Consider the following 14708-nt stretch of genomic DNA (forward strand, 5'->3'; position numbering starts at 1 on the left):
TTTTTATGTTTTATTTTCATTTTATTAATTTTATTATTTTATTCCCTTCTACGCGACTTTACAGAAAGAACCAAGAAGATATAGACGACACGTTCTACTTCACTAAATAGACTTCGTAATAAATGTTTTCTCCTACAACATCAGAGTTTAAAGCGATTTGAAGCATTTTTATTTTTGGGGGGTGGGGGGGGGGGCAGAGCTCTGTGACGTCATATTTGAGGGGGGGGGTCAAAAATCGTCCTAAATCGTGTGACGTCATTTATGGCCGACCTCATCGCTCGCCACCCGCCGGTTGGTTGTGGGTTCCAGAGTCGCCGTCCACTCGTTCAGCTCCTGCTGCCCCAGCAGTCGCTGCAGGCTACACGGGGGATCTTTGTCTTTGGCCTGGACTTGTGCAGCTGTTCTAGACTCATCTCAGGGTGCCGATTCCAAATCTGATCTCAGATTTGCTCAATCACATCTCATTTTTAAATCCTTTATATTAAGTTCACTTGCTTGCGCGCTTGCTTACGACCGTGCAAATCTTTCGGTCGTTTTTTAACCCACTTCCCGTGATCCAATCGAGCTGACATTTTGCACACAGACTCGTTGTGTGTGACAAGTAATGTTCGTGAAATTTTTTTTCCAAAATTTTACACTGTATAGGAAAAACAAATTCAATATTTAATTACCAATTGCTTAATGCTGGCAGACAATCATCTGACCCATAGGTGGCAGCCATCTCAAGCCAGAAGACGAGAGGACTCTAGCCGCCACGCATATAAAGGATTTAGAGTGAAAAACTTTGTTTTTACGGGTTATACTTATTATGCTATCGGCATACCCCATTTTCATTGATTTTACCCGAAATTAACTCTGTCACTTATGATTGCAAGTCGTTGCGAGTCAGTGACTGCTTTAGTGTTAAAACATGGTGCTGTATGTTTAGGATGGTGTGTTTATAATATCATTTTATGTAGATATCCACATTTATTTAATATTTTTCTTCCGCAGTTTTTATTGAAAATGCAAATATTTGATATCTCAAAAACCTGATGTGATAGACAAAAACTGATGCCAGATTTGGAATCAGCAGAAAACGTGTTTGACCAGTGTTATACTCGTTGGTCACGTAGGTATTTTTTTGTTAAAAATTAAATCACAGTTTCTGGCGTAACACAAACCTCCTTCTAAGTTGTCCCTACCTGAAGAAGGATGCTTGTGTTGCGCCCGAAACGTCGCGATCTAATTTATTTAGATTTTGTACCCACGTGACTTTACCGAAAAAACCAAAGAGTATGAATCCTTGCAGTCACGAACACTTCAAATCTAGAATTCACACTAGAATTGTAAACGTTGTTGTCGTGGGTTTACTCTCCAACGCACCTGTGTGCCGCTGTACGAGTAACGACACGGCGTGTTTTGTTTACGTGGCAACCCTCACTGATGGGCTGTGTCATCGGGTGGTGGAGGGTCTAACGACACATAAACACATTCCTCCTGCGGAGGGAGCTGGTAGGAACGTTGCTCGCTCAATGGCCTGCAGGGTCAACGGCGGCGTGGTGTATTCCGCAAATATGCCCGACTGTGAGGGCGGGCACAAGCCGGCGTGAGTAGGTTAAACGTTGAGTTTTATAAGGGCACCACGGGGTGACCAGCCCCTCTCCACCCAGCCCCACCCCACCCAGCCCCTCCCAAATCAGCCCCTCCCCACCCAGCCGCTCCCCACTCAGCCCCTCCCTGCACGACGGACACAATAATCCCATGTGGGCTGGTGTAACCAGAGGTTCCTACGAGTAAAATGTCAAACTCATTCAACCTTTATGGATGCTCAACATGGTATCAGGAGGCCTTCAACGGTGGATTTACAAAAAGGGGCTTAAAACATTCTTCACAGGACATCCATTGCTGACATCCCATAATGAGGTCAAGTCACCTGGCACCCACCTGGGATTGTGACTCATGGCCCCCACAACTTGTGAGTCAGATGTTCTTTTCCCAGTGCTGCTTGGCCAGATAGAACGTGCAACAGGACAACATGAAATCCTGTACACATCTGTGTATAAGCACCGTTTTAATAACGGCTAAAATTGTATTGCTGTGTCATTGAACCGTGAGTGAACGACCCCTTGTGATACAATGTTCAGGCCCTGTGTGGGGCATGTATCCACGTGAGTTCGTTTATACCAGAGGTCGCAAACGGGTTTTGATTCCTTACCCGTACCCGGCCGCACCAGGGTCGCAAACGGGTACCCGTACCCGTACCCTACCCGTACCCGGCCGGGTACCGGGTAGGGTACGGGTATCGGGTACCCGATTGCGACCTCTGGGATGAAGCCATGTTGCAGGCGCGGGTGGGTTGATTCTAGGAACTTGAATTGTGAGAAGAGACAAGACGTTGGGAAATGAGTGACAAACGATGACTCACCAGTGACTCACGGTCTACCCGTACCAGGCCGCACCAGGGTCGCGAACGGGTACCTGTACCCGTCTGGGTACGGGTAGCCGGGTATCGTGTAGGGTACGGGTATCGGGTACCCGATTGCGACCTTTGGTTTATACTCAATTGTCATATGGTCGTGTCAGTGCGCACATGGCTGCGACGCTGTCACACAGTTATATGATGACTGACCCAGAAGTCTAGAGCATTATACAATCAATACAGATCGCCTGTGCGTAGCTGCGCTACGTAACGGCGTGCTCTTAATAAGTCGCCCACTGCAACATTTGTGAAAACAACAACACGACGACAACAAAGATGTACTTCACTTTTCTTTTGCTGCTTCAGAGTTCACTTTTATTACTCCTTGGTTTTATTCGGTGAAGTCACGTCGGTGAAACATTAAAACAAATCAAATCGCAACGTTTCGGGCGCAACACAAGCGACCAACGAAAAACGACGCAAACTCCCTCGGCCTTGCTGCCCGGGGCCCACTCCTTAGGCCTCGCCCCGGGGCCCACTCCTTAGGCCTTGCCCCGGGGCCTACTCCTTAGGCCTCGCCCCGGGGCCCACTCCTTAGGCCTCGCCCTCGCCCGTGGCCGCACCCTCGCTTGTGGCCGTACTCTCGCCCGTGGCCACGTCTGTGGCCTCAGAGAAGTACGGATGGTACAGGGCGACAGACGCGGAGATGCGCTTGCGGGGGCTGAAGGTCAGCAGGTCCTGCGGGAGGCACGGCCGTGCGTGCGGAGGGCGCGGAGAGACACAGAGAGACACAGAGACACGAGACGAAAGACACAGAGAGACACAGAGACACGAGACGAGACACACAGAGACACACAGAGACACGATACGTTATTGCCCGCTTGACGGTAACCCCCGTACGGACACGCATCTGAACAACGCGTCGTTCGACCGCCGCGACAATTGCCGCCGCGTACAATCCGCCCGCATCTCACCAGCATCAGCGCCATCGCCAAATTCTCGTTGTCCGGCCCGACCTCCGGCCCGACCTCCGGCACGGAGTCAGCCAGAGCCCGCGGAGCAGCGGGGAGGCCGGCAAAAGCGCCGTGCGGCAGGGAGGCTCCGAGCGGCCACTCCTCCAGGCTCGGCACGCCCAGAAGACTGGGGTGGGGGCCACGGGGGGGGTGGGGGTAGGGGGGTAGGGGGGGTAGGCGGAGGTGACGGTGAGAATTCAGCTGTTGACTATCAACCTAATTTCATAAATGATTGCGCAACGAAGTGGCTGTTGCGGAATTCACATCAGCAGCCAAATACTCCTCCCCCTTCCCTCTCCCCCCCTCCCCCCTCCCTCTTCCCTCTCCCCCCCTCCTCCTCCTCCCCCCTCCTCCTCTCCCCCCCTCCTTCTCCTCCCCTTTCCCCCTCCCCCCTCCCCCTTCCCTCTCCCCCCCTCCTCCTCCTCCCCCCTCCTTCTCCTCCCCCTTCCCTCTCCCCACCTCACTCTCCTCCCCCTTCCCCCTCCCCCCCTCCTCCTCCCACTTCCCTCTCCCACCCTCCCCCCCCTCCCCACCCCCTCCCCCTCCTCCCCCCCTCCCCCCACGTTGCTTGCTGCTAACAAATTAGATGACCGTCTATTGGCCCCCCACGCCGCTGCCCACCGCACGCTCATCCACGAGCAACTCACCGGAATATCTCCGTCAGCTGATCGACATCGGAGCCTCCGGGGAAGAGAGGCCTGCGTTGAGGAGAGACAAGGAGGTCACCTGATGCGACGTCGCTGAGAATAATAACACGTCGTCATCGTCATCATCATCATAACAACACCGATGTAATGGGGGAGAGGTGGACCCACGGGGGCATCTGCCGGGTCTGTCCCTTGATCTTCACGCGCTCCGTAACGCGCACCTATCCTGGCACGGGCGCCGTGGCGACGCCACCTTGCCAGGCCTGTGGTGACATTGCGTGCGGGAGAGGTGGGTGGGTTGGTGGGTGGGTTGGTGGGTGGGTTGATGGGTGGGTTCTTGAGTGAGTTGGTGGGTTGGTGGTTTGGTAGATTGGTGGGTGGGTTGTCGAGTGGGTTGCTAGGTGGGTGGGTGGGTTGCTAGGTGGGTGGGTGGGTTGCTAGGTGGGTGGGTGGGTTGTTGAGTGGGTTGATGGGTGGGTGGTTTGGTGGATTGGTGGGTGGGTGGGTTGCTAGGTGGGTGGGTTGGTGGGTGGGTTGCTAGGTGGGTGGGTGGGTTGTTGAGTGGGTTGATGGGTGGGTGGTTTGGTGGATTGGTGGGTGGGTGGGTTGCTAGGTGGTGGGTTGGTGGGTGGGTTGCTAGGTGGGTGGGTGGGTTGCTGGGTGGGTGGGTTGCTAGGTGGGTGGGTGGTTTGTTAGATTGGTGGGTGGGTTGCTGGGTGGGTGGGTTGCTAGGTGGGTGGCTGGGTGGGTTGCTAGGTGGGTGGGTGGGTTGCTAGGTGGGTGGGTGGGTTGCTAGGTGGGTGGGTTGCTAGGTGGGTTGCTAGGTGGGTGGGTGGTTTGTTAGATTGGTGGGTGGGTTGCTGGGTGGGTGGGTTGCTAGGTGGGTGGCTGGGTGGGTTGCTAGGTGGGTGGGTGGGTTGCTAGGTGGGTGGGTGGGTTGCTAGTGTGGTGGGTTGCTAGGTGGGTTGCTAGGTGGGTGGGTGGGTTGCTAGGTGGGTGGGTTGCTAGGTGGGTGGGTGGGTTGCTAGGTGGGTGGGTGGGTTGCTAGGTGGGGTGGGTGGGTTGCTAGGTGGGTGGGTTGCTAGGTGGGTTGCTAGGTGGGTGGGTGGGTTGCTAGGTGGGTGGGTTGCTAGGTGGGTGGGTGGGTTGCTAGGTGGGTGGGTGGTTGCTAGGTGGGTGGGTTGCTAGGTGGGTTGCTAGGTGGGTGGCTGGGTGGGTGGGTTGCTAGGTGGGTGGGTGGTTTGTTAGATTGGTGGGTGGGTTGCTGGGTGGGTGGGTTGCTAGGTGGGTGGCTGGGTGGGTTGCTAGGTGGGTGGGTGGGTTGCTAGGTGGGTGGGTGGGTTGCTAGGTGGGTGGGTTGCTAGGTGGGTTGCTAGGTGGGTGGGTGGGTTGCTAGGTGGGTGGGTTGCTAGGTGGGTGGGTGGGTTGCTAGGTGGGTGGGTGGGTTGCTAGGTGGGTGGGTGGGTTGCTAGGTGGGTGGGTTGCTAGGTGGGTTGCTAGGTGGGTGGGTGGGTTGCTAGGTGGGTGGGTTGCTAGGTGGGTGGGTGGGTTGCTAGGTGGGTGGGTGGGTTGCTAGGTGGGTGGGTTGCTAGGTGGGTTGCTAGGTGGGTGGCTGGGTGGGTGGGTTGCTAGGTGGGTGGGTGGGTTGCTATGTGGGTTGCTAGGTGGGTGGGTTGCTAGGTGGGTTGCTAGGTGGGTGGGTGGGTTGCTAGGTGGGTGGGTTGCTAGGTGGCTGGGTGGGTTGCTATGTGGGTTGCTAGGTGGGTGGGTTGCTAGGTGGGTTGCTAGGTGGGTTGCTAGGTGGGTTGCTAGGTGGCTGGGTTGCTAGGTGGGTGGGTTGCTAGGTGGGTGGGTTGCTAGGTGGGTTGCTAGGTGGGTTGCTAGGTGGGTTGCTAGGTGGGTGGGTTGCTAGGTGGCTGGGTGTGCGGGTGGCGGTGCTCAAGGAGCACCTGCGTGTAAACATCTCAGCAAAGATGCAGCCGACGCTCCACAGGTCGGCAGCGGCCGGGCCGCAGGTCACCCGCAGCAGCAGCAGCTCCGGGGCGCGGTACCACGACGGGGACACCTACAGCAGCACACACACAAAGACAAAGATCCCCCGTGTAGCCTTCACACACCGTAGGGGCAAGTGCCGTTAGCAGCACCTATGACGGCCGGCACACGAGGGGGTGGGTGGCCAGCATCGCGCCCGGCCGCCTTTGTCTCCCCGGTGGCGATGTTTACCGCGCACCGCACCGGGTACTCTTTTGGGGCTGAGTCAACCTAGGGGAGGCCCGGGACCGGTTAAGATAATCGTCGCCGGTGTTGGCCGGAAGACAGATTCAGACGCTGTCTCCCCGACAGACCTGGTCTTCACCTGAGAACGGCTGCTTGCGTTGTGGCCGAAACGTCGTGAGAATTATTTTATTATGTTTTATTTTTATTATTTTATTACTTCCCTTCTACGTGACGACTTTACCGAAAGAACCAAGAAGACCTCTCTCTCTCTCACTCTCTCTACTCACCGCCGGGGTGGGAGCCCTGCTCGCGCTGTCCAGGAAGCGTGCGAGCCCCCAGCCGGCGATCTTGACGCGCCCGGAGGCCGTCACCAGGACGCTGCGTGGCGTGAGCTCGCGGTGCTCCAGGCCGTGGCCGTGCAGGTAGCGCAGCCCACACAGCAGCTGGCGCGTCACCTCCTGGGCACGGCGCAAGGTCACGGCACAAGGTCACGGCGCAAGGTCACGGCACAAGGTCACGGCACAAGGGCACGGCACAAGGTCACGGCGCAAGGTCACGGCACAAGGTCATGGCACAAGGGGCACAGCGCAAGGGCACGGCGCAAGGTCACGGCACAAGGTAACGGCACAAGGGCACGGCACAAGGTCACGGCGCAAGGTCACGGCACAAGGTCACGGCGCAAGGGCACGGCGCAAGGGCACGGCACAAGGTCACGGCGCAAGGTCACGGCGCAAGGGCACGGCACAAGGGCACGGCACAAGGTCACGACACAAGGAGGGGGGGGGGGGAGTGTAACTCGTTAGCCGCTCCGAGGCTCGGCTGGCAACGTGCGTGCGAGATACACAGAGACTGGTAGAGACTCATAGAGACTCAGAGATACACAGAGACACACAGAGACTCATAGAGACTCATAGAGACTCAGAGACACACAGAGACTCATAGAGACTCATAGACACAGAGACACACAGAGACTCATAGAGACTCACAGAGACACACAGAGACCCATAGAGATACACAGAGACTCTGAGAGTGGTGTTGCCTTTTGGGGGTGGAGTAGGGAGTGACGGGGTGGGTGGTGGTGGTGCTGGCGGTGGCACCTTGATGTGGTGGGACGGTGTGTGGGGCGACTTCCCCAGGTAGGTGGACAGATCCTGGTCTACGAGCTCACAGACCACGGCGTGACGCGCGCCGCCCTCGTCACGAATATCCACAAAGACGTCCAGCAGCCTGGGGCAGGCCGGTCGGGGGTCGGGGGTCGGAGACATCAGAGCAAGAGAGCGCAGAAGTCATCTCGGTTTGACGACGACGACGATGATCTGTCTCCTAATCTTTTCAAGACACGATGACCGTGGAGAATTGGAGGATGGAGGCTGACGCGGCGACGATTGCGAGGGATTGTGACGCGGCGCGAGGGGTGGGAGAGACACCCACCTCACCACGTTGGGGTGCTCCAGCTTCGTGAGCAGCTGTAGCTGCAGCAGCTGCCAGGCATCTTCCTCCGGGCCCCCGCCTGTCTGCAGGCGCAGGCCCTTGAGCAGCGCCACAAAGCGGCCCTGCTCCCGGAGGTCGCGAGCCTTCAAAGTCGTCGCGGCCCCGTAGACCCCAGCGCCCAACTCGGCCACGGACTCGTACTGCTGCTCCATCCCCGCCGCCCCCAAACGCTTCGAACGCAGACGCCGCAGGTCACGTGGATGTCCTCTGCTGCCGGAAGGCCGCCGCCGCTAGCAGCAGCAGCAGCAGCGACCACACAGAGACGCAAGAGAGACAGAAGCAGAGAGTCGCAGAGAGACAGAGAGAGAGAGAATTGTCACAGAGGGTCACAGATACACATCGAGGGTAAATGGGCGAGGTTAATGACTGTGGCTCATGCAGCTGCAATGGCTGCTTTGGGTACGCGGTTCAGACCTCCCCAGAGACCCTGGCTGACAGAGGAGGTGTTCAGGCTGGCTGAGAAAAAGCGACAGGCCCACTCTCATAGTCTACAGCAGGGGTCCTCAAACTTTTTAAACAGGGGCCAGTTCACTGTCCCTCAGACCGTTGGAGGGCCGGACTATAGTTAAAAAAACTATGAACAAATTCCTATGCACACTGCATATATCTTATTTTGAAGTGAAGAAACAAAACGGGAATAAATACAATATTTAAAATGAAGAACAAGTCAAGTTAAATCAACAAACTTGCCAGTATTTCAATGGGAACTATGGGCCTGCTTTTGGCTAATGAGATGGTCAATGTCCGGTTCCATATTTGTCACTGGTAGTCGTAACAAGTGATGCAAGTGTGCATCCATTAGTCTAGATCTGGTTGGAGATTTCAAATGTTTCATTCTGGAAAAAGTCTGTTCACAGACATAAGTGCTGCCAAAGATGGTTGCCATTTTGAGTGCATGGTTCCTGAGATGAGGATATGTCTCAGAGGGGAGAGATGCATAGAAATTATGAAGGCTGCTTGACTTGAATGCGTCTTTCAGAGTCACAATTCTGCAGTTCAGCCAGTTCCATTTGGTAAATTGTATCCACATTTTCAATGTCAATAGAAAATGGGTTACGGAAAAGCTGTATGTCCTGTTCATGGAGATGAAGCTCTTTAAATCCAAATTGGAACTCCTTTTGCAATTTTTCCAGTGAATCCACACGTTTTGTTTGGGAATGCAACCAATGGTTTTTCCGCTAACAGATTTTGAGTTGTGGGAAGATGGCAGAAGTTTTCCTCCTTCACTTGTTTGATGAGGAGGCCTAATATTACTTCAAATGCTTTGACATGTGATTGCATATCACAGATGAGCTTCCCCTTTCCTTGAAGTTGCACATTGAAACTGTTGAGTAGCTCTGTTACATCTGTCAGAAAGGCAAGGTGCCATTTCCATTCTGCATCATTGAGCTCTGGTACTTCTTTGTTTTTTTAAAGCAGAAAAGCTGTAATCTGTGGAAGTAAGTCATAGAAACGTTTCAAAACTCTCCCTCGACTCAGCCAACGGACTTCTGTGTGATACAGAACATCTTCATAGTCAACATTTAGCTCAGACAGAAATGCCTGAAATTGTCTGTGGTTTAGTGCATGAGCTCTAATGAAGTTAACACAAGATACCACAAATTTCATAACCGAGTCCCACTTCAGTGATTTACTACACAGCGCTTGTTGGTGGATGAGGCAGTGTATGGCTATTGGATGAGAATGGTTATGTTTGTCCATCTCTTGGTTAATGCGAGCAATTACTCCTTTCTTAGACCCACCATACTAGGAGCACCATCAGTTGTCACACTGGCTAGTTTAGCCCAGTTCAGCTCCAACCCATTCACAGTTTGGCAAACCTTTTCATAGATATCCTCTCTTCTTGGTTCTTTCGGTAAAGTCACGTAGAAGGGAAGTAATAAAATAATAAAAATAAAACATAATAAAATAATTCTCACGACGTTTCGGCCACAACGCAAGCAGCCGTCCTCAGGTGAAAGCCAGGTCTGTCGGGGAGACAGCATCTGAATGAAACAGCACACGAGCTTGGAGCATATATAAGCTGGGTTGGAAACGGGGGAAAGAGCGCCTTGACAAATAATTTGCATATCAAGAGGAATTTATCATATTTATGGGACATGCAGGAATGTTATTAGTACTACATATGCAGCACGGGCATATGTAGTACTAATCACATTCCTGCATTTCCCATAAATATGCTAAATTCCTCTTGATATTGAAATTATTTTGTCAAGGCGCTCTTTCCCCCGCTTCCAACCCAGCTTATATATGCTCCAAGCTCGTGTGCTCTTTCATTCAGACGCTGTCTCCCCAACAGACCTGGTTTTCGCCTGAGGACGGCTGCTTGCGTTGTGGCCGAAACGTCGTGAGAATTATTTTATTACTTCCCTTCTATGTGACTTTACCGAAAGAACCAAGAAGATGAATCCCTGCAGTCACGAAAGCTTTAAATCGAAAGATATCCTCTCCTGTAGTTGTTCCTTTGATGCTTTGCAGTGCAGCAAGCTCTTCTGTGACTTCGAAATAGTCATTCGTCGCACGAATAAAAATTTGAAGTTGTGCAGAATCACGAACATCATTGCTTTCGTCGAGTGCCAAGGAAAAATAGGAAAGTTTTTTTGTGGAGTTTTGCAATGCTGATGCAAATTGTCTCCCATTTCTTCAATCCTCCGTGTAATTGTAGGTCCTGAAAGACTCACTGTACTAAATAAATCGGCCTTCTCTGGACACATCTCTTTGGCAACAGAAAGAAGGCTTTCTTTAACAAATTCTCCCTCCACGAATGGTCTGCCAGTGCATGCTATTAGCTTGGCAATTTGAAAACTTGCTCGCAGTGATGAAATATTTAGCTGCTTCTGCTTCACAAAACTATTTCGCTGAGTTGTTAATGTATTTTTCAGTTTTAATATTGTATCTTTTCTCACTTCTCCGACCAAACAAGCAAATGTATCTTTATGTTGAGTTTTATAGTGTTGACGTAAATTGTATTCTTTGAACACAGACACTATATTCTGGCATATCAGACACACAGCTCTTTCCTTGTACTGCATGAAAAAATAATCATAAGTCCACTGTTCTTTGAATATCCTACACTCCGAGTCAATTTTTCTCTTTCTTGACATCATTGTTTCCTAGGGAGTCAAAATTGCTATTAGTAAAATACCAATATATACAGCGCTACAAAAACAATATACCAGCAATAACTTTGCCCACACAGAGACATACAGACTGCACTGCCCATCAATGCAGTCTGATTGGGGGAAACTCCGCCCCCTCTCCCTCTTCCACCAATGACCGTCCTTCTCATGTAGAAAAAAAGTAACAGACAGGCAGCGGCGGCAAAAACACCCGGCGGGCCGGATAAATGTCCTCGGCGGGCCGCATGTGGCCCGTGGGCCGTAGTTTGAGGACCCCTGGTCTACAGCATTCCACGTCAGAGAATGAGGAGGCTTACCGCAGCCTTCGCTCAGAGGTTTTGAGAGCCGGGAGGTGCTGCAATGATGGGTGGTGGTCGCAGGTTTCTGAGGAGATGGAATCTGCCTCAGTAGCCCGTGATCAGACATCGCTGTTTAATTCCATCAAAAACGTAAATTGTAGTGCCACACCTATCACCGTCATTAGGGGAAAGTATGGTGATCCAATCTCCGATCCCCCCCATGAACAGGTTTGTAGATTTGAAAAGTGGGGATGACCCTGCTGAGGCTGCGGTGCCTCAAATGCTGTGAGTGGGTGGCTGAGGGGCCATCAGTTGAGGAAGTCCTGAAGGCGACCAGGAAAGGCACCAGGCAGAGATGATCTCCCAAGGGAAATTCTAGACAGACCAGCCTAAACATTGAGGCTGGCCTGTCTACGATCTATCTTAACCGGTGGAGCTCACAAATCCTTGAAAGACCTGGACAAAGTCCTATCGGTGAGCTCCTCCGGCAGGCAAGGCTGCGTTGGCTGGGTCATGTAACCCACATGCCCAGCCACTGCGTGCCTAAACAGCTTTTGTTCGGCCCTTTTTTTTTCGTTTGGCCATGTTTGTTTGTTGTAGTACGGAGTAAGACTGATGGCCTTAATCTAAGTTGTCTTGTGGTTGTTGTTGTTTGACTTGCATCCCACTGGGATTTTTGCACACAGGGTTGGTGTACGGTGTTTTTTTCCGCAATATTTTGGTCTTTTCTTAGTTTTTCTGTTTGCACTTAGTCACATATTCACTTTAAGATGTTTTCTTGTTCATTTTTTTGTTTTTTGTTTGTTGCGGTTGCACCCGATTCAAGAACCGAATGGCTCACAGGGCTACACCTAATACATAAACTTGAACTTGATAGAGGGGCGTCATGGTTGGGATCGAACTCACGACCTCCTGTAGACCAGGCGAGGGAGTTAACATCTCTACAGGGACATGATGGAACCCACGACCTCCTGTAGACCAGGCGAGGTAGTCAATATCTCTACAGGGTCGCGATCGAACTCATGACCTCCTGTAGACCAGGCGAATGAGTTAACATCCACCTAGTCACCGTCACGACCCCAGATTCTGATTAAATGATCTCGACTTAGACATTTACATGAATGTTACATTCCACGGGTGGATTGACCAACACAGTTTAGACCCCTCAACTGTTCCACAAAGACCACAGGGGATGGTGGTGGGGGGTGGGGGGGTATCAGCCCAGCCCAATCCCAATCCCAGCCCAGCCCAATCCCAGCCCAACCAGGCGGGGCAATGTGGCCTAGGGCTGCACTCACTCACCTCGTGGTTCGCTCCGTAGACGTCTGTGTGGGTGGTGGGGGGTCTTGAGCTCTCTACTCCGTCGTGGCGAGGAGGTGACACACGAAGCTATTGACTCGTGTGGTGGTGGTGGAGGAGGAGTTTCGACGTTTCGCTACCACAACCAGGGCGGGAGACGGTCCGCTGGTGGGAACACGCGTGGCTTTAGCAGGGCGCGTTTAGAAAACGTAGCGCGGATAGGCGACCACGTGGCTGCGAGGCTAAATTCCGTAGAGCTGATAAGCGCCCATAGACTCAACACTGGCCACAGTTCTGTATGTGCAGCAGTCGATTTGAAGTTTTTCGTGACTGATAGGATCCATATCCTTTGCTTCTTTCGGTAAAGTCACGTGGTTGAACATTTTATTAAATATAAAATAGAAATAACCAAAGAGTCTACGCGCATACTCTGTGTTTTTTTCGGTAAAGTCACGGAGGTGAAAAAATTTGAAATTTAAATTAAATCTCGACGTTTCGGAGGCAACGCAAGCTTCCGTCCGTGTGTGTTGCCCGCGAAAAAGTCGCGATTTAATTATTTTTTATTGTTTTATATTGTATTGTGTATCTCCCTTCTACGTGAGTTTACCGAAAGAAGCAAGAACATGAATCCCTGCAGTCACGAAATCTTTAAATCAAAAATGTCTATGCACATTACTTTATACGTGCAAAGTTCTGTGTGTGTGTAAGTGATGTACCCCCCCCGTACCCCCCCTGTACCCCCCCCCAGTAACCCCCAGGTACCCCCCTGTACCCCCCAGTACCCCCCCCCGTACCCCCCCCGTACCCCCCTGTACCCCCCCCAGTACCCCCCTGTACCTCCCCCCCCACAGACAAGAGCTGCTCGCGAGTGGAGGCCCACGAGGGGGGGGGGTGGCCAGCACCACGCCCAGCCGCCTGTGTCTCTCCCGTGGCGATGTTCACTGCTACACACCGCACCAGGCTCTCGATTGATGCTGAGTCGACCTAGGGGAGGCCCAGGAGCGAGCAGTGATTGAGCTCTGGCATTTAGAGTGTGTTGGTCTATGCGATGGAGCGTGGATCAAGCAGTGATATTTGAAATACAAATGTTTTATCGTTAAAAGTGACTCCCGCCACGTGATTTCTGAACGAGAAACTGACGATTTGTGGATGGCACCGAGATTTCTCGATCTAAAGAGATTTGTGGATCGACAAAGACCCCCATATTAGGCCGTCCCATTGACTCCGGTTGGCTTCCTCCCCGGCATTAACCGAGTTAGACTGATGGCCTTGATCTAAGTTGTCTTGTGGTTGTTGTTGTTGGTTGTTTGTTGTAGTACAGAGTTAGACTGATGGCCTTGATCTAAGTTGTCTTGTGGTTGTTGTTGTTGTTTGTTGTAGTACAGAGTTAGACTGATGGCCTTGATCTAAGTTGTCTTGTGGTTGTTGTTGTTGTTGTTTGTTGTAGTACAGAGTTTGACTGATGGCCTTAATCTAAGTTGTCTTGTGGTTGTTGTTGTTGGTTGTTTGTTGTAGTACAGAGTTTGACTGATGGCCTTGATCTAAGTTGTCTTGTGGTTGTTGTTGTTTGTGTTGTTGTAGTACAGAGTTAGACTGATGGCCTTAATCTAAGTTGTCTTGTGGTTGTTGTTGTTGTTTGTTTGTTTGTTGTAGTACAGAGTTAGACTGATGGGCTTGATCTAAGTTGTCTTGTGGTTGTTGTTGTTTGTTGTAGTACAGAGTTAGACTGATGGCCTTGATCTAAGTTGTTTTGTGGTTGTTGTTGTTGTTGTTTGTTGTAGTACAGAGTTAGACTGATGGCCTTGATCTAAGTTGTCTTGTGGTTGTTGTTGTTGGTTGTTTGACTTACATCCCACTGGGATTTTTGCACACAGCGTTGGTATACGGTGCTTTTTCTGCAATATGTTGCTGTCTTTTCTTGGATTTTCTGTTTGCACTTAGTCACATATTCACTTGAAGATGTTTTTTGTTCATGTTTAGTTTTTTGTTTGTTGCGGTTGCACCCGATTCAAGAGCCGAATGGCTCACAGGGCTACACCTAGTACTTGAACTTGAATGCGTCATTCATTCTGTCACGGATTAATTCCATCCTGCTACAGCCCAACCCAAACCGCGGCACCGGTGCAGTTGACCGCCGTCGTTACCCGAGTGACGTCAACTTTGAATCCATCGCGATATCAAAACGATGAGATAGAAACCTGAGGATTTTGTTTGACGGAACA

General features: G+C 51.8%; 1 protein-coding gene across 1 annotated transcript; it reads right to left on the reverse strand.

Annotated features, from left to right (window-relative positions):
* Nucleotides 1–2754: 2754 nt before the first annotated feature.
* Nucleotides 2755–12934, reverse strand: LOC133361450 (cyclin-dependent kinase 4-like). Its single transcript, XM_061580369.1, has 8 exons — nucleotides 12490–12934; nucleotides 7710–7999; nucleotides 7376–7505; nucleotides 6566–6736; nucleotides 6011–6126; nucleotides 4062–4112; nucleotides 3376–3541; nucleotides 2755–3139 (listed from the first exon to the last, which is right to left on the reverse strand). The coding sequence occupies exons 2-8, from the start codon at nucleotides 7919–7921 to the stop codon at nucleotides 2996–2998; spliced, it is 990 nt and encodes a 329-aa protein (XP_061436353.1). The 5' UTR covers nucleotides 7922–7999; nucleotides 12490–12934; the 3' UTR covers nucleotides 2755–2995.
* Between the last annotated feature and the right edge of the window lie 1774 nt (nucleotides 12935–14708).

The sequence above is a fragment of the Lethenteron reissneri genome, unplaced genomic scaffold (assembly GCF_015708825.2).
Source record: "Lethenteron reissneri isolate LAM-NWPU_2019-01 unplaced genomic scaffold, ASM1570882v1 scaffold_1076, whole genome shotgun sequence".
NCBI classification, from domain to species: domain Eukaryota; kingdom Metazoa; phylum Chordata; class Hyperoartia; order Petromyzontiformes; family Petromyzontidae; genus Lethenteron; species Lethenteron reissneri.

What these genes read in the sequence shown, in the direction of transcription:
- LOC133361450 (XM_061580369.1), bottom strand. Translation starts at nt 7,921, where the DNA reads ATGGAGCAGCAGTACGAGTCCGTGGCCGAGTTGGGCGCTGGGGTCTAC. An exon ending in GCAGGGCTCCCACCCCGGCG is followed by an intron (nt 6,127 to 6,565) that starts GTGAGTAGAGAG and finishes GTGCTGCTGTAG; the next exon opens with GTGTCCCCGTCGTGGTACCG. An exon ending in GCTGAGATGTTTACACGCAG is followed by an intron (nt 4,113 to 6,010) that starts GTGCTCCTTGAG and finishes TCCTCAACGCAG; the next exon opens with GCCTCTCTTCCCCGGAGGCT.